At 38.1% G+C, this 18111-nt stretch overlaps 1 protein-coding gene across 2 annotated transcripts; it reads left to right on the forward strand.

Moving 5' to 3' along the window:
• Positions 1 to 1050: 1050 nt before the first annotated feature.
• On the forward strand, positions 1051 to 17830 carry slc25a14 (solute carrier family 25 member 14). Of its 2 annotated transcripts, XM_059351795.1 has the most exons (9): positions 1051 to 1314; positions 1929 to 2030; positions 3518 to 3656; positions 4983 to 5077; positions 12864 to 12949; positions 13221 to 13316; positions 14710 to 14834; positions 15020 to 15233; positions 15505 to 17830. In XM_059351795.1, the coding sequence occupies exons 2-9, from the start codon at positions 1967 to 1969 to the stop codon at positions 15544 to 15546; spliced, it is 861 nt and encodes a 286-aa protein (XP_059207778.1). In that variant the 5' UTR covers positions 1051 to 1314; positions 1929 to 1966; the 3' UTR covers positions 15547 to 17830. The 2 variants fall into 2 exon arrangements, with proteins under 2 accessions (XP_059207778.1, XP_059207777.1); XM_059351794.1 differs by lacking the exon at positions 1051 to 1314 and having other exon boundaries at positions 1690 to 2030.
• Positions 17831 to 18111: the final 281 nt, after the last annotated feature.

Raw genomic sequence — 18111 nt, forward strand, 5'->3', positions numbered from 1 at the left:
AATGTGTAAGGGTTTATTCACACTAGATATTGAAAATTTACAATGATCACATCTCTGCTCCATTGATTGGGACACTTTTGTATGAACAGTGAACAAAAAAGGTGTTCAAGATGGTTGCTTGAATAAAAGTTTAGAAAAATCCTGTGGGAGTTGAGCTGTTGTGTTTTGGTGTTTCTGAGATGCAGTGTCTCCATTACTACTACTGGCGAGGGAAGAACTGTTTTTGACCTCTGATAACAAGACAAAATGAGTTCTATGGATACCTGCATGTTTCCCTTTGACAGATAATCAGCTAATCCCATGCAGTCTGTGGCACAAACCAGCTTTTCCTCATGTAGTACAAATGTGTTATTTTCACACCTGTATTTGAATATTCCTAAATATTGGCATTACTTGTGCCCAATTTATTTATGTGTGATGCTGTCAGTCCCCATGGCAGCATTTCATTAAAAAAAAAAAAAGTGACCATTATAATCAATTCTCGAGGGGTAAGAAATAAAAAGGTTATATTCAGCACCAAATTGGAGAAACAAATTATATGAACCCAAAAATTCCTCAACAACTTATTTGACATAATTGCGTATGGGAATGGTAATTTGATAGGCTAGTTCCACATTAATGTTATAAGCACTAATACACTTTCACACTTTATTTTGACTAATTAATTAATTGATTAATATTTTTGTTGCTGATTCATGACTAGAACAACTCAAACTAACCTTCCTTTTTTTTGAGATTGCATTAAAAATGCTGAATGCACACTGCAAAATTATAAAAAAATTCTGCAATAAAAGTAAATGTGTTACACACTTGGTCAAAGTGTTTTTTTTTTACCTTGGCTGAAAAAGAGATGACGCATTAAATTGGACATGGAAACTTCTGGAAAAGCCAAAACTTTAGAGAAAAGCTGACAGCAGGGCTCCATGTTGCTTCGTTTTTACGTTGTGACGTCATGAAGAGGTCACACAAGAACAAACACAAGAGGTCTAGAAATGCAGGTACAGATCTACAGGTACAGATCTGCAGCCTCCGGGTCTGCAAACACACCGTACTCCTCCAGAGGGTTAACCTGTAGGAGTTTACCAACGCCATAAGATGGCAGTAATGCAACACTGAGGCGTTCAGCTGCCGTTAAAGGAGAAGAAGAAGAAGAAGAAAAAGCTTATTGGCGTCTGCTTTGACATTAGATGATATGAGGAGCTAACGGCAGCCGAGAAGTTTTCTGCTTGCACTATTGACTTATTAAAAGTCAAGCCACGAAAGTCATGGAAAACCAATGCAAATAGCAGGTCTCGGACTTTATTGATAGTACAGGTACGTGACATTCCGGCTGAATGTAACGGTAAAACTAGTCGCTAACTGGTAAACTCGTTTATAAGCTGGCTAGTCATTCCCACAAGTGTTAGCTGACTAGCCGTTAGCCTAAAAGGAGCTATCGGCTCGAGCTAACCGTTAGAAACGGTTGGGACGGCAATCTCCGTTGTTTTGAATTAAAACACAGGACTTACTTTTCTTTTTTTCAATTTACATCACAACCAAAAAAGATAACACTTGCATTGTTAATAAAGTAGCGTCTCTGTTGATAATATGACATAAGTTAATGGTGATAAATAACTAAATTTAATTCTCGTGACACTGTTGCTGTCACCGAACTGTCACCGATGGGTTGCCCTCCACTGCGCGCCAGCCAATCAAATCGCTTACAAATTAGATTGACTGAACTCACTGCCAATAGCAACCCCACATCAAATATGATGGTTCCCTCCGCGGTGTTCGTCTCTTTCCGGCGCAGTACGCTGGGATGCTGATGCTGAGGAGGCTCGTTGATCTGTAGCATCATTAGATCTCAATGTTTATCGCCATGTTGTATTGTCTGAGGTGGCAGCACTGTGTTGACCTCTGTCTGGGCGGCCTTCTGTTGTTTTTAGCGGGGCTGCAGCAGGTGGAAGCAGCCGGATCCGCGGAGATGGTCAACTTGAACTGGAAGCCGTTCATCTATGGAGGGATGGCCTCGATTGTCGCAGAATTCGGTAGGCTACGTGATGCACCACTACACGCAGACCTTTATGCCTCATGTTGTTGGGTTTATACGCTGTTATGCCATGGCAGTATATGATCTATACAAATAGTATTTAAAGTGTGCAGTCATAAGAAAATTCTGCACCTGCTGACTGAGTGCTGGCTTTTAAAATCGTCACACTGTTAAAGTAATCTCTTAAGTCATTTTTTGTCAAAATTGTTTTTCTTGCCTAAATCATCTCCTCATGATGCAGGCCACCTATGGTAAAATCACCTACATCCTCAGTTGATCAGATCATGTGATTTTACCCCTTTAAGATCATCACTTCTTTGACAATTTGCCACATTCATAGGCATCAGATAGGAACCCAGCAAAGAAGAGCTAGAGGGAGTTTGTTTAGTTATATGTTTAGTTTATACGTGTTTTATTGTTGACACTAATATTGGTAACACTTTACTCCAAGGTGTCTACATAAGAGTAACATGAGCGTGTCATAAAATGACATGGGATGTGTCATGAACATTAATGACACTTTGAAGTAACATTAATGCTCACGATACTTGTCATGTTTCTGACAGGCTTGTGTGACTCTTATATAGACACCTTCAAAATAAAGTGTTACCATATCTTGCTTAAGTCACAAAGGCATGTTCAAAGAATTGCCGTTACAGCAGTTACATAATTTACACACAGTGTTATTACTATGCCAATAATCATCCCTTGTTACATCGTCACATGTTACACTTTTGGTGAAGTTTTTTGTGTTTCCTGCAAAACTTGAAAAAATGAGTTAGGCGATTATTTTAACAGGGTGACGATATGAAACATGCATCCAGCTGAATATGTATCAAAGCTGTTCGTTGCACATTATATGCGTTTCCAGCAATTGTACATGTAATCAATTCACCAATTTAGAATTCAGTCTGGTTGTCTCTACACATCCACACTGCTTATATTGCACAATACACAATAGACAGAGAGTTTCATAGTAACACAGTGACCTCGTAGTTAGGCCCAGTTTGAACCTATTAGGAACTATGATTATAGTTATATTAAACCAGGTAAGTCCCATTCAGATTACAAAATGTTTTTTTTCTAGGGATCCCTAAGACAGCAGCAGTATTATAAATACACACAAACATTAAAAACAGATTAAACCAACATACAGTATTGAGCCACAATGCACTGTTTCCAACGGAATACATGAAAAATATTAAAACACATAAAACAAAAAACACAGTATTGGCCCAAAATCATATGCCTAAAAAACAGAAATGGATCAAGCTAGGGAAGGAATTACAAACTCCAATACAATTAGCCTTCAATAAACTATTGTGATCTGGCAGTACAGTATGATTTTGAAAGTTTACCAATATTGACTAAAAGTCTAAATGTACCTGCAAAATATCCTCCGTGCCTTATTTTAGTAAACTCTTACTTTTTAATGACCATTCTTGATATTATTCTTATTGTTATTGTTATATTTTTATTCTTCAGGGACATTTCCCATTGACCTGACCAAAACCAGGTTACAGGTCCAGGGTCAGTCCCAGTACACGGAGGTGCGCTACAGAGGTATGTTCCATGCTCTCTTCAGGATCGGAAAGGAGGAGGGCATCCGGGCGCTCTACTCTGGGTATGAAATATCCTTTTTTTTTTTTTTTTTATGCAGGAATTAGAGTTCTTTGTAGATACAACTGATTTCCATCAGTTGGATTCCACAGATGTCGCGTATGAGATCAGTTTAATTGAAAATAAGATTTTAATCTTAGATGACAAAACCAGAAACAGCTGCTTGTCATGTAAGGCCCTTGTGTCAGTAGGTGGCATAATTAAGTGTGAATATGCAAGAGACAAGCTCTGGTGATGAGTGAGTGAGTATGGGTACCATCTTAGCTTAAAAAAACCCCACCAATTTATTGCTAAAAAGTAATGACTGACAGCTTCAATCACTGCCCATTTTTTTTTCAGGTAAGTAATATAAAATATTTGTAAAACAACATAAAACATACACTTTGTCTATGTGGATTTGTAGCAATTTTAGTTTTATATCAATTTCATCTGTGGATGAATTACTGCTGTATTTACTCAACTATTGATTTTTTTTGTGGAGCTCCATATAAAATAAACTATCACCCACATAGACGTGGGTGCCATCAACGGTGCTGACAACATCTTAATGCTATCCAGTTGATGTGCTTGTTAGATAGGAAAAAATAAACATAGACTGTGATATAGCATTCATTACATAATGGGGCTATCAATCAGTACAACAGGGATTATCTGTGCACAATCTGCTTTGTGGCACTTCACCAAATAACTCCTCCCTTTGCTAAATACGCATCTGCTTAAGAAGACCCATTCAATCTTAAATTTAAGGGTAAATTCTGGGAAAAGGTCAAAGTAATTCCTTTAGAATTTCAGCTGCATGGACTCTTAGGTCCAGGAAGTGTAACTCCCAGATGCCTTGAAGTTCCTGAGGGAGGAGAGAGCTTTCAGTTAAACTCAATGTGCTGTGGAGTAAATATAGTTACTACTTCTTGCCACAAGCTTGCAATGTGCTTCGTGCTGTTGGAAACAGCATGTGCTCAATATTATGTGCAGTAATAAGCTTCTCACACAAAGCCTTTACACTTTGTGGGTGGCTGAGCTGTGATGTTGCTGAATCCAACTACATATTTGAAATAAGCCCAATGGGACAGGGGGAAAAAGCCTCTCTTTGACTTTAAAAGCAGTGGGTGTGACTCAAGTGTGCAGTGTCTACAGTTATTAAGATTAATTTCTGCTTTTTGGTAATAGACAATAATCTTAGATTTGACACTCCCCAATAAGACTGAAATGCTGTTGATTTGCCTCCAAAGCCACACGATCACAGTTTGATAAGGGAAGTAAGAGATAAGCAATCCTTCTGCATCTGCTGTCAGTTTACCCACAGGGTAATATATTTGACCTCTTTTCTCAGGATTTCTCCAGCTCTGTTGAGACAAGCTTCCTACGGGACAATTAAGATAGGAACTTACAACTCTCTGAAGAGGCTGTTTGTGAGTCACCCAGAAGGTAAGTGTCAACCATTTCTGCCTCTAGCATCCTTTCTTCTTCTTCCTCTAACCTCTTTTAAGCCAGTTTTCAACTTCAGGGACCCTCCCCAGGGATTAGGAACCTTTTACCGTCCTCACTGAATTTGGTATGCAGGAACCATTGTCAAAATAACGTCCACGGGCCATTTTAGCCAGCCCAAAAGTACCTGATTGGAAGGTAGTGCTTTCTTAAAGTTCAGGAACTTTTCGGATGGGGTTTACAGGAATGACCATGGCTGATTGGTCAAACATACACAGCACTACACCTCATCTCATGTACTGCTTCTTCATAACACATGGACTCCTGCATCCATTAATGACAAGGGAGGGAAATTTCTCTTTATGTAATAACATTAACTGACTAAAACAAAAGACGGAGATAAAGAAGAGGGAGAGATTGAGCAAGAGTGCTAAGAGCATGCAAAAACAGTGAATGAGAGCGATAATGTTATTTTCTGTTGGTTTTGTTCTAAAACTCAAATTACTAATCAAACACTGAACAGATGATTTGCTGTGCAGACATACGCTCTTAGCTTCATTTTACTCCCTCTAATCTGCACAAGTTTTTTGATTGCTATGAAAATGCAGAAGGAACCTTTTTAGTTCCTTGAAGTTGCCCTAAAGTTCTTGGTAGAAACACAGCTTTACAAAGTCTTACTTTCATCTTAAGACTCCAAACATACAGACTGCCTCCAGGGAAAGAGACATTCCTTTTTAATTCACATACCTGAAACCTTGAAAACCTTTTTAACAACAAGATATTAGTCTGGAACAGCTGAGCTCAGCAGATGGCCAAATAACAAACTATGGGAAGTGATTTGAAAAATACTGACAGCGAGCAGTCTTTTAAAAAAAATTTAGATTCATATTTGCATTATGGATCCTGACTGATTTAAGGCTGATGCATTCTCCAGCAAACCATGTTTAGTCTGTAAGCATTAATGACAGCCCTAACCCAATTAAAAGACCCTAGTAAGACATCCAGCCAATTCATTTAGAGTAGAAGAAACAACCCTAAACTGCTGACTGCTGAGAGCAACAGCAAAGCATTTAGCAGGAGTAGCTCCAGAGCCATTTCTTATTATTATATTAGAGATGGTTAGCGTAGCTGTAGGATGGGGAGAATACAGTAGTGTTCAAAATAATAGCAGTCCAATGTGACTAACCAGATTAATCCAGGTTTTTAGTATATTTTTTATTGCTACATGGCAATCAAGGTACCAGTAGGTGCAGTAGATTCTTTGAAAACCATCAAGACCACTAAGTGTGGCATTCAATCAGTGAGGTCATCAATTTTGTGAAAAAACAGGTGTGATCAAGTGGCCCCTATTTGAGGATGAAGCCAGCACTTGCTGAAGATGCATTTCTCTTTGAAAGCCTGAGGAAAATGGGTCGTTCAAGACATTGTTCAGAAGAACAGCGTACTTTGATTAAAAAGTTGATTGGAGAGGGGAAAACTTATAAAGAGGTGCATACAATTATAGGCTGTTCAGCTAAAATGATCTCCAATGCTTTAAAATGGAGAGCAAAACCAGAGACACATGGAAGAAAACGTAAGACAACCATCAAAATGGATGGAAGAATAACCAGAATGGTAAAGGCTCAGCCAATGATCAGCTCCAGGATGATCAAAGACAGTCTGGAGTTACCTGGAAGTGCTGTGACAGTTAGAAGACGTCTGTGTGAAGCTAATCTATTTACAAGAATCCCCCGCAAAGTCCCTCTGTTAAAAAAAAGGCATGTGCAGAAGAGGTTACAAGTTGCCAAAGAACACATCAACTGGCCTAAAGAGAATTGGAGGAACATTTTGTGGACTGATGAGAGTAAAATTGTTCTTTTTGGGTCCAAGGGCCGCAGACAGTTTGTGAGACGAGCCCCAAACTGTGAATTCAAGCCACAGTACACAGTGAAGACAGTGAAGCATGGTGGTGAAGCATCATGATATGGGCATGTTTCTCCTACTATGGTGTTGGGCCTATTTATCTCATACCAGGGATCATGAATTAGTTTGCATATGTAAATACTTGAAGATGCTGAAGAGGACATGCCCCTGGAATGGGTGTTTCAATAAGACAATGACCCAAAACACACTAGTAAACAAGCAAAATCTTGTTCCAAACCAACAACATTGATGTTATGGAGTGGCCAGCCCAATCCCTGGACCTTAATCCAATTGAGAACTTGTGGGGTGACATCAAAAATGCTGTTTCTGAAGCAAAACCAAGAAATGTAAATGAATTGTGGAATGTTGTTAAAGAATAGCTGAAAGGTGCCACAAGTTGGTTGACTCCATGACACACAGATGTGAAGCAGTTATAAAAAACTGTGGTCATACAACAAAATATTAGTTTAGTGATTCACAGGATTGATAAATTCTAGAAACAAAAACGTTTGTACAAAATAGTTTTGAGTTTGCAAAGTCAACGGCAGACACTGCTATTTTTTTTAACACACCCCTTTCAACTAATTGCCCAATTGCACAGCCTTAGGAGCGTGCATATTACGAATGCTGAGTCTTGTTGGTTTTCTGAGAATCTACTGCACCTACTGGTAAATGGTTTGCCATGTAGCAATGAAAATATACTAAAAACCTGGAATAATCTGGTTAGTCACATTGGACTGTTATTATTTTGAACACTACTGTATGTTTCAAATTAGTATAAGTAGCCAGTAATACAGTTCTGAAAGTTCAAATAAAAGCCCAACTGTAGTGCACCTTTGTCTCTTGGCTCTTTTGTGCATTGAAGGTGGCAGATAGCAAGTGTCAACACTGCTACATATTGCACTACCTTTATTCTACATAGCGTCCAAAAGACGCTGATGAATGACTGCATCGCAGCCAGGGTATGACAATTTAACTTATTGCATACATTTAAAAACAATTTTGGAACTACTTATCAATAAAGAATGATACTTAAAAGTATTCAAGTCCAACACAAGCTTCAGTCCAACATTTACTTACAGTGTGCATCTAGCCAAAGTATTTTAAATAAATATCTTATTAATAGTCCATACCAAGTCAACAGATTGATGCTTTTACCGGTTTTGCATTATAGTGTGTAATAATAATCGAAAAAGGGCATTTAAAGTAATCCTTAATGTAGTTTCTAAAATGGTTCTTAAATCATTCTGACCTTCAACAAATTACTGCACTTACCCTGCAGTACATTTCAGAAGCGTCTTTCCACTCTGCTACGATAAAAGTACACGCCTGGTCTATTTGAGCCACGACTATCTGAAGAGCCCTACACAATTTACTGCCGACCCGAGGCGGACAAAGGAAAGGAGATTAAATTTAATTTCTTCTTCTTAAGCGTTATTGCCATTTGGCATACCAGCTTAGATGTGTATTATGGGCACAAAGCAAACTGAACACTTAATGGGCTCCCTCAGTCTCATTATATTGTACTCTGTAGTAGCTGCTGAGTTAAGTGCGACACCTTGTGGTAAAATAAATAAAAAAATACAGTCCAATTCATTGTTTGATTTAATATCAAAGCTGGTTAAGACATATTTTTTACACCGGCAGAACCCTTCTGGTTATATCACATTGTGGTTGTTCTTATATTCTGTCCTGAGATTATCTCATTCTTTCTCCTTCTGTTTTGGACTCTAAACATCTTTGGTGCCTTAAACAGTACAAATTCCTTGTGTTCATTCTCTTTTGTTTGGAAATCAACAAAGTAAAGTCACGTTTGCAACTAACGTGTCATCAAGGCATAAAGACATGAAATAAACAGCAATTTACACAGGTGATATCGGTGCAGGGACATTTATCCTCATCAGATTGTCACTGAATATAATTCTTTGTGCTGCAGTAGAACTGTATGTAAACTTTGCGTGCATGGCTGTATACCCCACAGCCACCAGAACAGGGTTGGATGTGTCGTGACAACCTGTGTTGACCTGCCTGGCAGCAGAGTGAGTGTGTCAAGCTGCTGGCACTAATTTGCAAGCCAAATGAAAGACAAAGAGCTTCCTGGAAGGAAAGGGAAAGGGAAGAGAGAAGGCAGAAAGAGAGGGGAGGGGAAGACAGGGGAGAATGAGAGAGAGTCAGGCTCCATTTACTTTGCAGCTGTAAGTGCTCTGATTTCCTTTACCCCTCTTATCTGACATCGATCTTATACCGTCACAAAATTCTATATAATTAAGATTATTGTCATTCATCATTCCACACCCAGAGAGCCAACATGAGGACTGTTCACAGAGGAGCTTCAAACCTGTAAAATCGTGTCACACTGATCCATAAAGGGGCCATATAGGTTTTGTTCCAACCAAGCAGGAAAACACATTAGTCACTCAAAATAAAATAGTTTTAAATCATTAAAAAATGCAAAATGTGGTTTTTGCTTCTCAAATGTGGGGAATTCTTATATTGCTAAATTATCTACAGATTAATTGATAAATAATGGCTTAGATGCAGCCCTAAATCAGAGCAGCTGGTTGTAGATCATCACCCTGTGTTTTGTTGCCATGCATACTAGCTGTGTAATTATCACTGTGTGAAAATTGGTTAGTTGCTGTGTAGTTAAATCATGAACTTGTCCTATTACAATCATTATATTTTCAGTGGGCATCATCAGGCCAAAGAGAAAAACTCTAAAACCATGAAAGTGGAGCAGTTTATGTTTCCCAGAGCTCTGATGTTTACTTGATCCTCTGTGTAGAGAGAGCGAGAGCAACATCAGTTGTCAGCCAGATGGGTTTGCACTACATTTATCAGCAATTGACCGGCGCCAGCATGTTTCTGCCACTGACAGGAAGTTTGTGACCACAGCCTGTGTCTCTTCTGCTATTACCTCTCTGTCTGCTTCTTTTATTTGTCATTTTTCTTCCTTACCTCTCTATTTGAAGACAACCATCTGCTCCTCTCAATATTTAATGGCCAATTAGTGAACGTAAGATAAGATAATATGAATAATCGAGGAGATGAAGGTGGGAGAACAGTTCTGAGTGATTAAAGGAAAATAAAGAGTGAAGCTGTATGTTGTACTTCTGTGTTGCTTGTGAAGTCCTTTCTTAAAGGAGTAGTTCAACATTTTTTAAATGTAGTCATTTAATTGATGAGAAGGTTTATGGAAATCTAATGTCTGTTTGTTAATTAAGGGGTTGAGTCAGGATGTGTTTAGCCTAAAATAGCATAACAGCATAACTGCAGGCAGAGGGAATTAGCTTGCCTTGCTCTTTTAAACAGTAACAACATCCACCTAAAGATCACTGTTTACTCACTGCATGGGCAGTCTGTGGCCTAGAGCAGTGGTTTTCAAACTTTTTCTGCCTAAAGCTAACCAACCTGCGACTGGTTGACAACATTAACCACACATTTAGGTATGAGTACATGATGATCTCCTGCTACCAGGAGTAGGCACTCGTTTTGGCAACACTGCTGTGAGTCATACTGCATTAATAGTGTATGGTTGTCACAAAATTCCATGCCACACCTGGACTTGTCTCACAGCACACCATTTGGGAACCACTGGCTTGTAACTGGAGGGGTTGTCAGTTCAAATCCAAGGACTGACAAGAAAATGACTGACATGCCCTTTCATGCACCTAGCTCCCCTGGTGCAGAAATGTGCTTAATTATTCTTATTAATTGGAATAATGATCAATAAAAGCAGAATCAAGTGCTTTATAAACATTGTATCTGCCATTTCTGACAACATCTTTTAATTTAGCCAATTTTATATTCTGGAAACACAATCTAATGCACAAGTCGAGGGACATGTTGGACTATAACACAGCTTGAGCGAGCAGCAGTTCTGCACTATACATTAGATCCTACTGTTACAGTAATGAGTCAGCTTCTTTAAAAATGTTTTGGCACCGATGAAGCAGGCCTAACATCTACAATTAGGCTACAACAATAGTGATACTGAATCTAATGTCAACAGTAGATAAGGGAGGGTTGAAGAGAAAGGAGCAAGGAGAGAAACTAATCAGGAGATGAAGGCTTTTTTGTTCCAGAGGCTTAACTTTACCATTTCTGTGTTTGTTTTACCGCAAGCTCCTTTTTTGTTTCTGTTGAATGTTGGCCTTTGCAATCTGCATGCCCTCTACCACGATGGTGCCACTGTGATTTAAATGCTTGTTTTGATACAGGCTTGGGTTTGCCCTGTGGTTGTGGTCTGTTCCCCTGACCATAAAATGAGCGGCTCGAGGACCGCCACTCTAACTGTTGGTCAGATTGATCAAGGATCACTGTAAATATTGTTCTAAACTCAATCCATTATTATTTTGTATCCTTCTTCCTTCTTCCTCCAATGTAAACTCCATACTGGGCTACTACTAATGAGTTCCACCATTTGCTAACAAACTCTGCATACGCAAATTACTAACAATGGTTCCTATATATTTAACCCTCTGAACCCCACAACCTACTGGCCAGTTTGAATGTTTTCTTTACAAAAGACAATGTGGACTAACCAGATATTGAAAAAAACAAAAACAACAACATTAAATTAGGCACTTTCATCGCACAATTGTGAGGACATTAATGGCTTGTATGACACCAATAGTCAAGTGACAAATATTCACTGAAAGTTGGACTGAATTTAAGTCTGTCCACACAGAGCAGAGAGAAAATGAAAACAGAGGTTGGAAATAGAGGTTTTAAACACGTAAATATTTCAATATGTATAAGATGTGGAGGCATTTTTGAGTTCTTCCGACTTCTAGCCATGATTGTGGTGTCCGTAGTGGTGCATGACTTTGACATTGCAGTGAAAAACAAGGTCACAGTAAGCAAAATGTGACCGGAACTGCTTGGGATTCAGAGGCTTAAAGCAAGTCTACAGAGTAAGCATCTCTCTAATAGCAATTTCAGAGAATTCACAGTGTTAGTTTTGATTTGCTTGAAGTGCTTGGTGGGTGGAATTTGATCTGTTTATGATGTTTAGTTTATGATAGACTAGAATGAGAACGGTTAGACTGTTTGAAAGTTGTATGTATGTTGTTATACAATCAACTCCACCCATCTGGTGTTCCAAGTAGGTCAGAACAAATATGAACACTTATGTCCAAATAACATCAATTAGACACAATGATTTCTTAAATTCTCCTGAGTCCTAGTCTTTGACTAAAATACTACATACTTGCATGGAGTTCTAAGTAGATGTTACTTCTTATATTCCTGAATATAATTAATATTTCTTCAAAATAATTGTTTGTCTGTAAGATGTTTTTGTCTTTTCTGACTTTATGTAGCAATGTATTTTCTGAGTTAATAGTGATCCTAAATATGTAGCTTTGCTTGAATCAAACAGGATGTAAAAAAAAAAGAAGAAAAAAAGTGTAATTTTCAACACACTCTTATTTGAGTCTTGTTTGGGTCAGGACTGTGTTTTTAAAACGATCTTTATATATATTCTAACAAGACAAGCTTTGTGAAGTATACAGCCCTCTGGCAAAGACTTACGTAATGTGGACTGTGTAGGGTTAAAAATTTTAAAAAAGTGTTGGTTTTTTTCCCACAATGTTCCACAACTGTCCCTAATTTTTAATTTAAACCATTTTCTCAAACCGTAGTTCTTTTTTTTTAATTCTGAAGTTGTTGGGTTGAATATTAACACCACACCTTTTATGAAGTGTGTTGAAAATGACACACAATTTCTTGAGGTGGAATGCATGTTGAATAATATGATTATGCATGGAAATAACATATGTTGTTATTTCCTGTAGACATCGATACATAGTGAAGGGCATTGTGTTTAAGTGCTTCTGGTTAAGTGTTATAAAATTACCATGTCTTGTTGCTTTTCTGCTAGACGAGACCATGGTCATCAACGTCTTCTGTGGTGTCGTGTCTGGAGTCCTGTCCTCTTCTCTGGCCAACCCCACTGATGTCCTTAAGGTGATTTTTAACACAGGGTTTGGATTAAAATTTCTTCTCACCAATCAATCAACACAAGCCTTGTCATCCACTGCCAATATGCTCCTACTTGATCACAGATCTACTTCTTTAAAGGAAGAGCTGCAAATCAACCAAACCAAATGTTATTTTCCTGGCTTCATTGTCCCATCTAGTATATGTTACTTCTTATCTAGTCTTTTGTGCCAAGAGTTCTGTTTAGAAATGATCAATAAATCATCAGAAAACTAACTGATTTACGTTTTTGTTCCAGATCAGGATGCAGGCGCAGGGCAGTCTGCTCCAAGGCAGCATGATGTCCAACTTCATCAACATCTACCAGACAGAGGGCACCAGAGGACTGTGGAGAGTGAGTGTTGAATTACTGTCAATGGTGATGTGTGAATGTATAAGTTGTGGGTCCTGATACTGTGCCCCATTTGTCAGGGTTCGACATAAGCAGTGGCCCAAGACCAGTAAATTAGTATGTTGAGCAAGTCGCTGGCCAGTTCAGGTCAGTGATAGTGTTTCTGCCAATCACAAGTCAGTTGCTCATTTTTAGCTGGCTCTGTGTCAATACAAACTTAACAGGTAACCAGCAAAGCTCCATGCACCCTGTTTTTCTGCATGTGCTGCCCACACTGCACTGAGACTGAGCTGGTTGAAAGTGGGAAAGTTTCCCTTTAATCTATCTCTTGTTCTCCTGATCTAACAATGGGCGAAGGCATCTATAAAAAGCTTTAAAGTTGTTATAATCTATATTTTCATAATAAATCAAATACGAACACGATGTGACAGCATGAAAGGGGTTGGTCTTATTGAAGAGCAGCTTCCCTTGGCTTTATGGAGCTTTATAGTGAGTTTTAGCTCATTGTTTATCTGTCTGGCTACAACTTTACTGTTCTGGTTCACTCTCAGCATTGCTTTGGGGTTTTATTTTTTCGGCTGCAGCAGGCTTCTTCTTTTTTTTTTAGCTCTAAAACCCACTATACTATGCCTGCTCAGGTACACTGCACACTACTAACTCAGCAGCAAACAACAGCAGACACTGTTAGAGTCTAGCTGGTGAGCATAGTGGAGCATTTATCAGCTAAAGAGACCGATATTTTACTAAGGAGTCGGTGGAGTCCAAAAACAGCTAACAGAGAGTGAATATTGGTGTATGTTGTTACCTTGGCCGGGTCTCTCTTGTAAAAGAGATTTTTGATCTCAATGGGACTTCCGCCAGGTGGACAAAAAACATGACTTCAAATGAAATGATAAAGTTGCTCTGTAACTGCTGGATGTCTGTCTCACATCAACTTAACAAGCTGCTAACATGTTGTTGTTGTTATACAACAATGGAAAAAAAAAGACCACCCTTGTTTTCTCCTTGCTTTCTTGTTCTTTTAATGCATGGTACAACTAAAGGTATATTTGTGTGGATATAGCTGATATCTAGCCATTTTGATGGTTTTCATCAAGAAAACCATGGAAAATGGCTAAAAATCAAAATTAAAATTATTTTAAATTTTAAAAATTAAAATTAAATCAAAACTTAAATTAATCTCTTATGAGCTATTTTTGTAGTTATCAATATATTTGTCCAAACAAATGTACCTTTTGTTGTACCAGGCCTAAAAATGAACAAGAAATTGAAGAAACAAGGGTGGTCTAATATTTTTTCCATGACTGTATGTTGAGTCAGCTCTGTCCAATGAATTGTACTGTGATATTATTACAATCAGACTTATTCTCTTCTTCATCCTCCTCCTCCTCCTTAGGGTGTCATTCCCACAGCACAGCGAGCAGCCATTGTCGTTGGAGTAGAACTTCCTGTCTATGACATAACCAAGAAGCACCTGCTTCGCTCCGGCGTCATGGGAGACACCATTTTGACACATTTTATGCAAGTTTATTTATTCCTCAACTTTCTTTTTAACAAAACAACTGTCTTCTTTAATGATCATACAGTATGTCTTTCTGTGGCCTTTTGCAGTGATTAAAACTGCACCGAAAGCTAGTGGCTGTGGTGCACCATGACATGTCACCGATTGTCCATTAACTTTGCTGCATGTGTGGTATTGTGTACAGTTCAAGTTTCACGTGTGGCTTGGCTGGGGCGCTGGCCTCCAACCCTGTTGACGTGGTCCGGACCCGTATGATGAACCAGCGAGTTTTGTCAGGAAGCCCCATGTACAAAGGAACACTGGATGGAGTGATGCAGACGTGGAAGAATGAGGGCTTCTTCGCTCTCTATAAGGGATTCTGGCCTAACTGGCTGCGGCTGGGGCCCTGGAACATCATTGTATCCTTTAAAACCTATATTCAGATGGAACGAATGGTTGAATTTCATAAAAAGAAATGAAATGTTTGATCAATCTAGATATACTTCACACCAGACTGTTTATACTTTGGACATGGAATGTTTGGGGTGGTATTAAGGTACACCCAGTAAGACACTAGACATCACTGTTTACCAAAGTATTTTTATTTCACAGCGTGTCAGTCGGCTAAACAGCTTCTGCCTGTTTACCATTGTTATGTGAATCCTGAGCTTTCCTTAACAAAATTCTCAGTTCTTCATCACCTTCGAACAGCTGAAGAAGCTCCCGTTCTAACGGGCAGGGAGAGGGACTTCACTGGTCTGTTAGACTGTGTCGGGCATATGTGGAGTGTGAGCACAGCAGCACCTGGAGCTCTGGCACCAGTATATTCACACTCCCTTCAAATTAATGCCAATGATACAATACAAAATTAGTCATATGCCCATGCTCATCCAAATCTTATGTTGATTTTTATTTTTTTATTTATTGTCACTGGTTGTGTTTTTGTACTGTTTTAAGGAATGTTGCTTTGGTGATTTCTCTCACCATCAACCATACATCGACACTCCCCAGGCAGCTAAATGTTTGGTTGTAGCAGAAGACTGAGAGTTTGGAACATTAGGTTTATTATTTGAGCTGATTGAAAAGACAGAGTTTACTTTGGTGGATTGGGTGAGTGGAATCTTTGTGGACCTTCTTAAAAGACGAAACAGAGATGACACTTGATTGTTTGCTACAATTATCTGTAAGAACATGGGGAATTAATTTATTCATAAGCCTAGGATTTGGAGAATGTAATTTCAGACATGCATGGGTATGCAGTTTGTGGTATTTAAAAAAAAAATAAGAATTGATTTTTTTTATATGGAATGACGTGTAGGAACCCTGTATTTTTAATGCATAGGCACTGCATGAAATGTGTTCGGAAAATGAGTCCGATTTAACTGATGAATATGGAACTGCATGGAAGAGTAGAGAAAATAACAAAGTGACTGTTACAGGTAGTTAAGGTACTGAGAGAGAAAGAGAAAGAAATAATGCTCAACAGCACTCCAGATGATTAATGGTTAATTCACTCAGCGATAGGTTGTGATCTTTGCTCTATTAAGGTGTTAGGTGAAGTTGTCGCAAAGCCTCTGAAATGCAGTTTTAATCTTTTAAATGAGTCAGAAAATCACTCAACACATTTGTTATAAATTTTAAGCTGAAGAAAACAAATAAGGAAAGTTTAGTCTTTATTTATTATTTTCTAGGAGAAGCCGTTTCTCGACACAAATTCTGAACATCTGTGATCTTACAGAGCCCCTGAAGTTTAAAAAACAATCACAAATCTGTACCAAAGCCTCTAACAACAAAAGGGAGACTCTTTTCATAACCAAAAGAAGTTGGGTTTTTTTTCGTCTTCATTTTTATTTTTTATTTCAAGGAAATATTCAATACAGATCAATCACTCTTATTGAAGGTGTTTTTATTTTATTTATTTTTGCTCTAGTGTCTTTTTTTCACGTAATTCACCTCCAGTATGTTGCAGTATTGGAAGCTAATTTTATTAATAACCCACAAGACAACAAGCCAGTACATAATGTAAATCGCTGTACAGACTCATTCACACATAGAGGTGAATGTGTTCTATCTTTTCATGTCTGGGTGTACATATATATGCCTTGTTGCGCTATTCTTACTGTTGTGTCCCTCGTCCGAGGTCAAGTCGTGGCATGAATAGGAAAGTGGCAGCTGGCGTGGAGAGAAAGTACAAAAAGAGGGCCCGTGTGCCAAAATGTGCTTTTACTAAACTGGGTTAAATTTATTTGCAGATATTTCTTAAACCAGGTTTTTTTGCAGCTAGTCTGCCTAAAAGCTGAAGAAACTCTTTGCTGGAAAGTATCTGAAAGTTTGGAATTTATAACATTTTTGCTGGAGTTTAGGGAATGTGATTCAAAAAATTCAATGATAAACAAACCAAATGCACTTTTAATAAGTTAATAACTTCATATTCTCTATGTGAATCCATTGTAACAGTTATGATATTACCACATGCTACAAATTATTTGCAAATACAAATTGGCCCTTGTTTGATTTGCACAGAACAGAAGTCATCCACAGGCATCACCAAACATTTTAATGTTATATTTAACTGTTTTAACTTGTTATTGTTTTTTAAAGCTGAATGTATTCATTTAGTCAACTTTTGGTATTTTTTTCCACTCTGGCAGCAGTTTTTTTGTGGTTTTATAGCTTGTCATCAGACAGGTGTCCCGAAATTATCTTGAGACTAAGACAAGTCCTCTTTCTCCTGTTGTAACGACACAAACATGCTGGATTCTTTGACTGACACATATTGAAAATATATTGTATTTTTATCTTAAACAGCACCAGCACTTCTACATGTATACTACTGTAGTCAGCGTTGCTGTTGAATCGTTTCAGTTCCCTCCTCTGTACTGTCGTTGGCTTGTTATATTTAAGGAGAAGACTGTAAACCACCTTGGCTTAATCTCGGTCATGTTTTAAGTTTGAGTTACTTGCTTAATTACCTCGTAGTTTGCTTTCATCTTTAAAGAAATACTTTGTGATTTTTTTAATCTGGTTTTTCTCTGACAAGTTTCTTCAGTCCTTCTACTCTTGATTAAAAACACACATGGTGTCCTTTTGCCCTGAAATGCATTAGTGGCCTTTGCAGCTGCAGAAATGTCACCAACTGCCTTTTTTATTGCCGAATCAAAAATCAAACCCAATATGAAGACTATCCCCAGACTTAAATTTGAAACGGTCACCAGTAGCGAGAAAAAAAAAAAAAAAAAAAAAATATATATATATATATATATATATATATATACATATATATATATATTTTTTTTT

The sequence above is a fragment of the Centropristis striata genome, chromosome 15 (assembly GCF_030273125.1).
Source record: "Centropristis striata isolate RG_2023a ecotype Rhode Island chromosome 15, C.striata_1.0, whole genome shotgun sequence".
Classification (NCBI taxonomy): Eukaryota; Metazoa; Chordata; class Actinopteri; order Perciformes; family Serranidae; genus Centropristis; species Centropristis striata.

Excerpts from the sequence above, each read along its gene's own strand:
- slc25a14 (XM_059351794.1), top strand. The coding sequence starts at position 1,850 with ATGTTTATCGCCATGTTGTATTGTCTGAGGTGGCAGCACTGTGTTGAC. Across the intron at positions 3,657-4,982 it reads ATCCGGGCGCTCTACTCTGG|GATTTCTCCAGCTCTGTTGA; the intron begins GTATGAAATATC and ends CTCTTTTCTCAG. Across the intron at positions 15,234-15,504 it reads TGGGGCCCTGGAACATCATT|TTCTTCATCACCTTCGAACA; the intron begins GTATCCTTTAAA and ends CAAAATTCTCAG.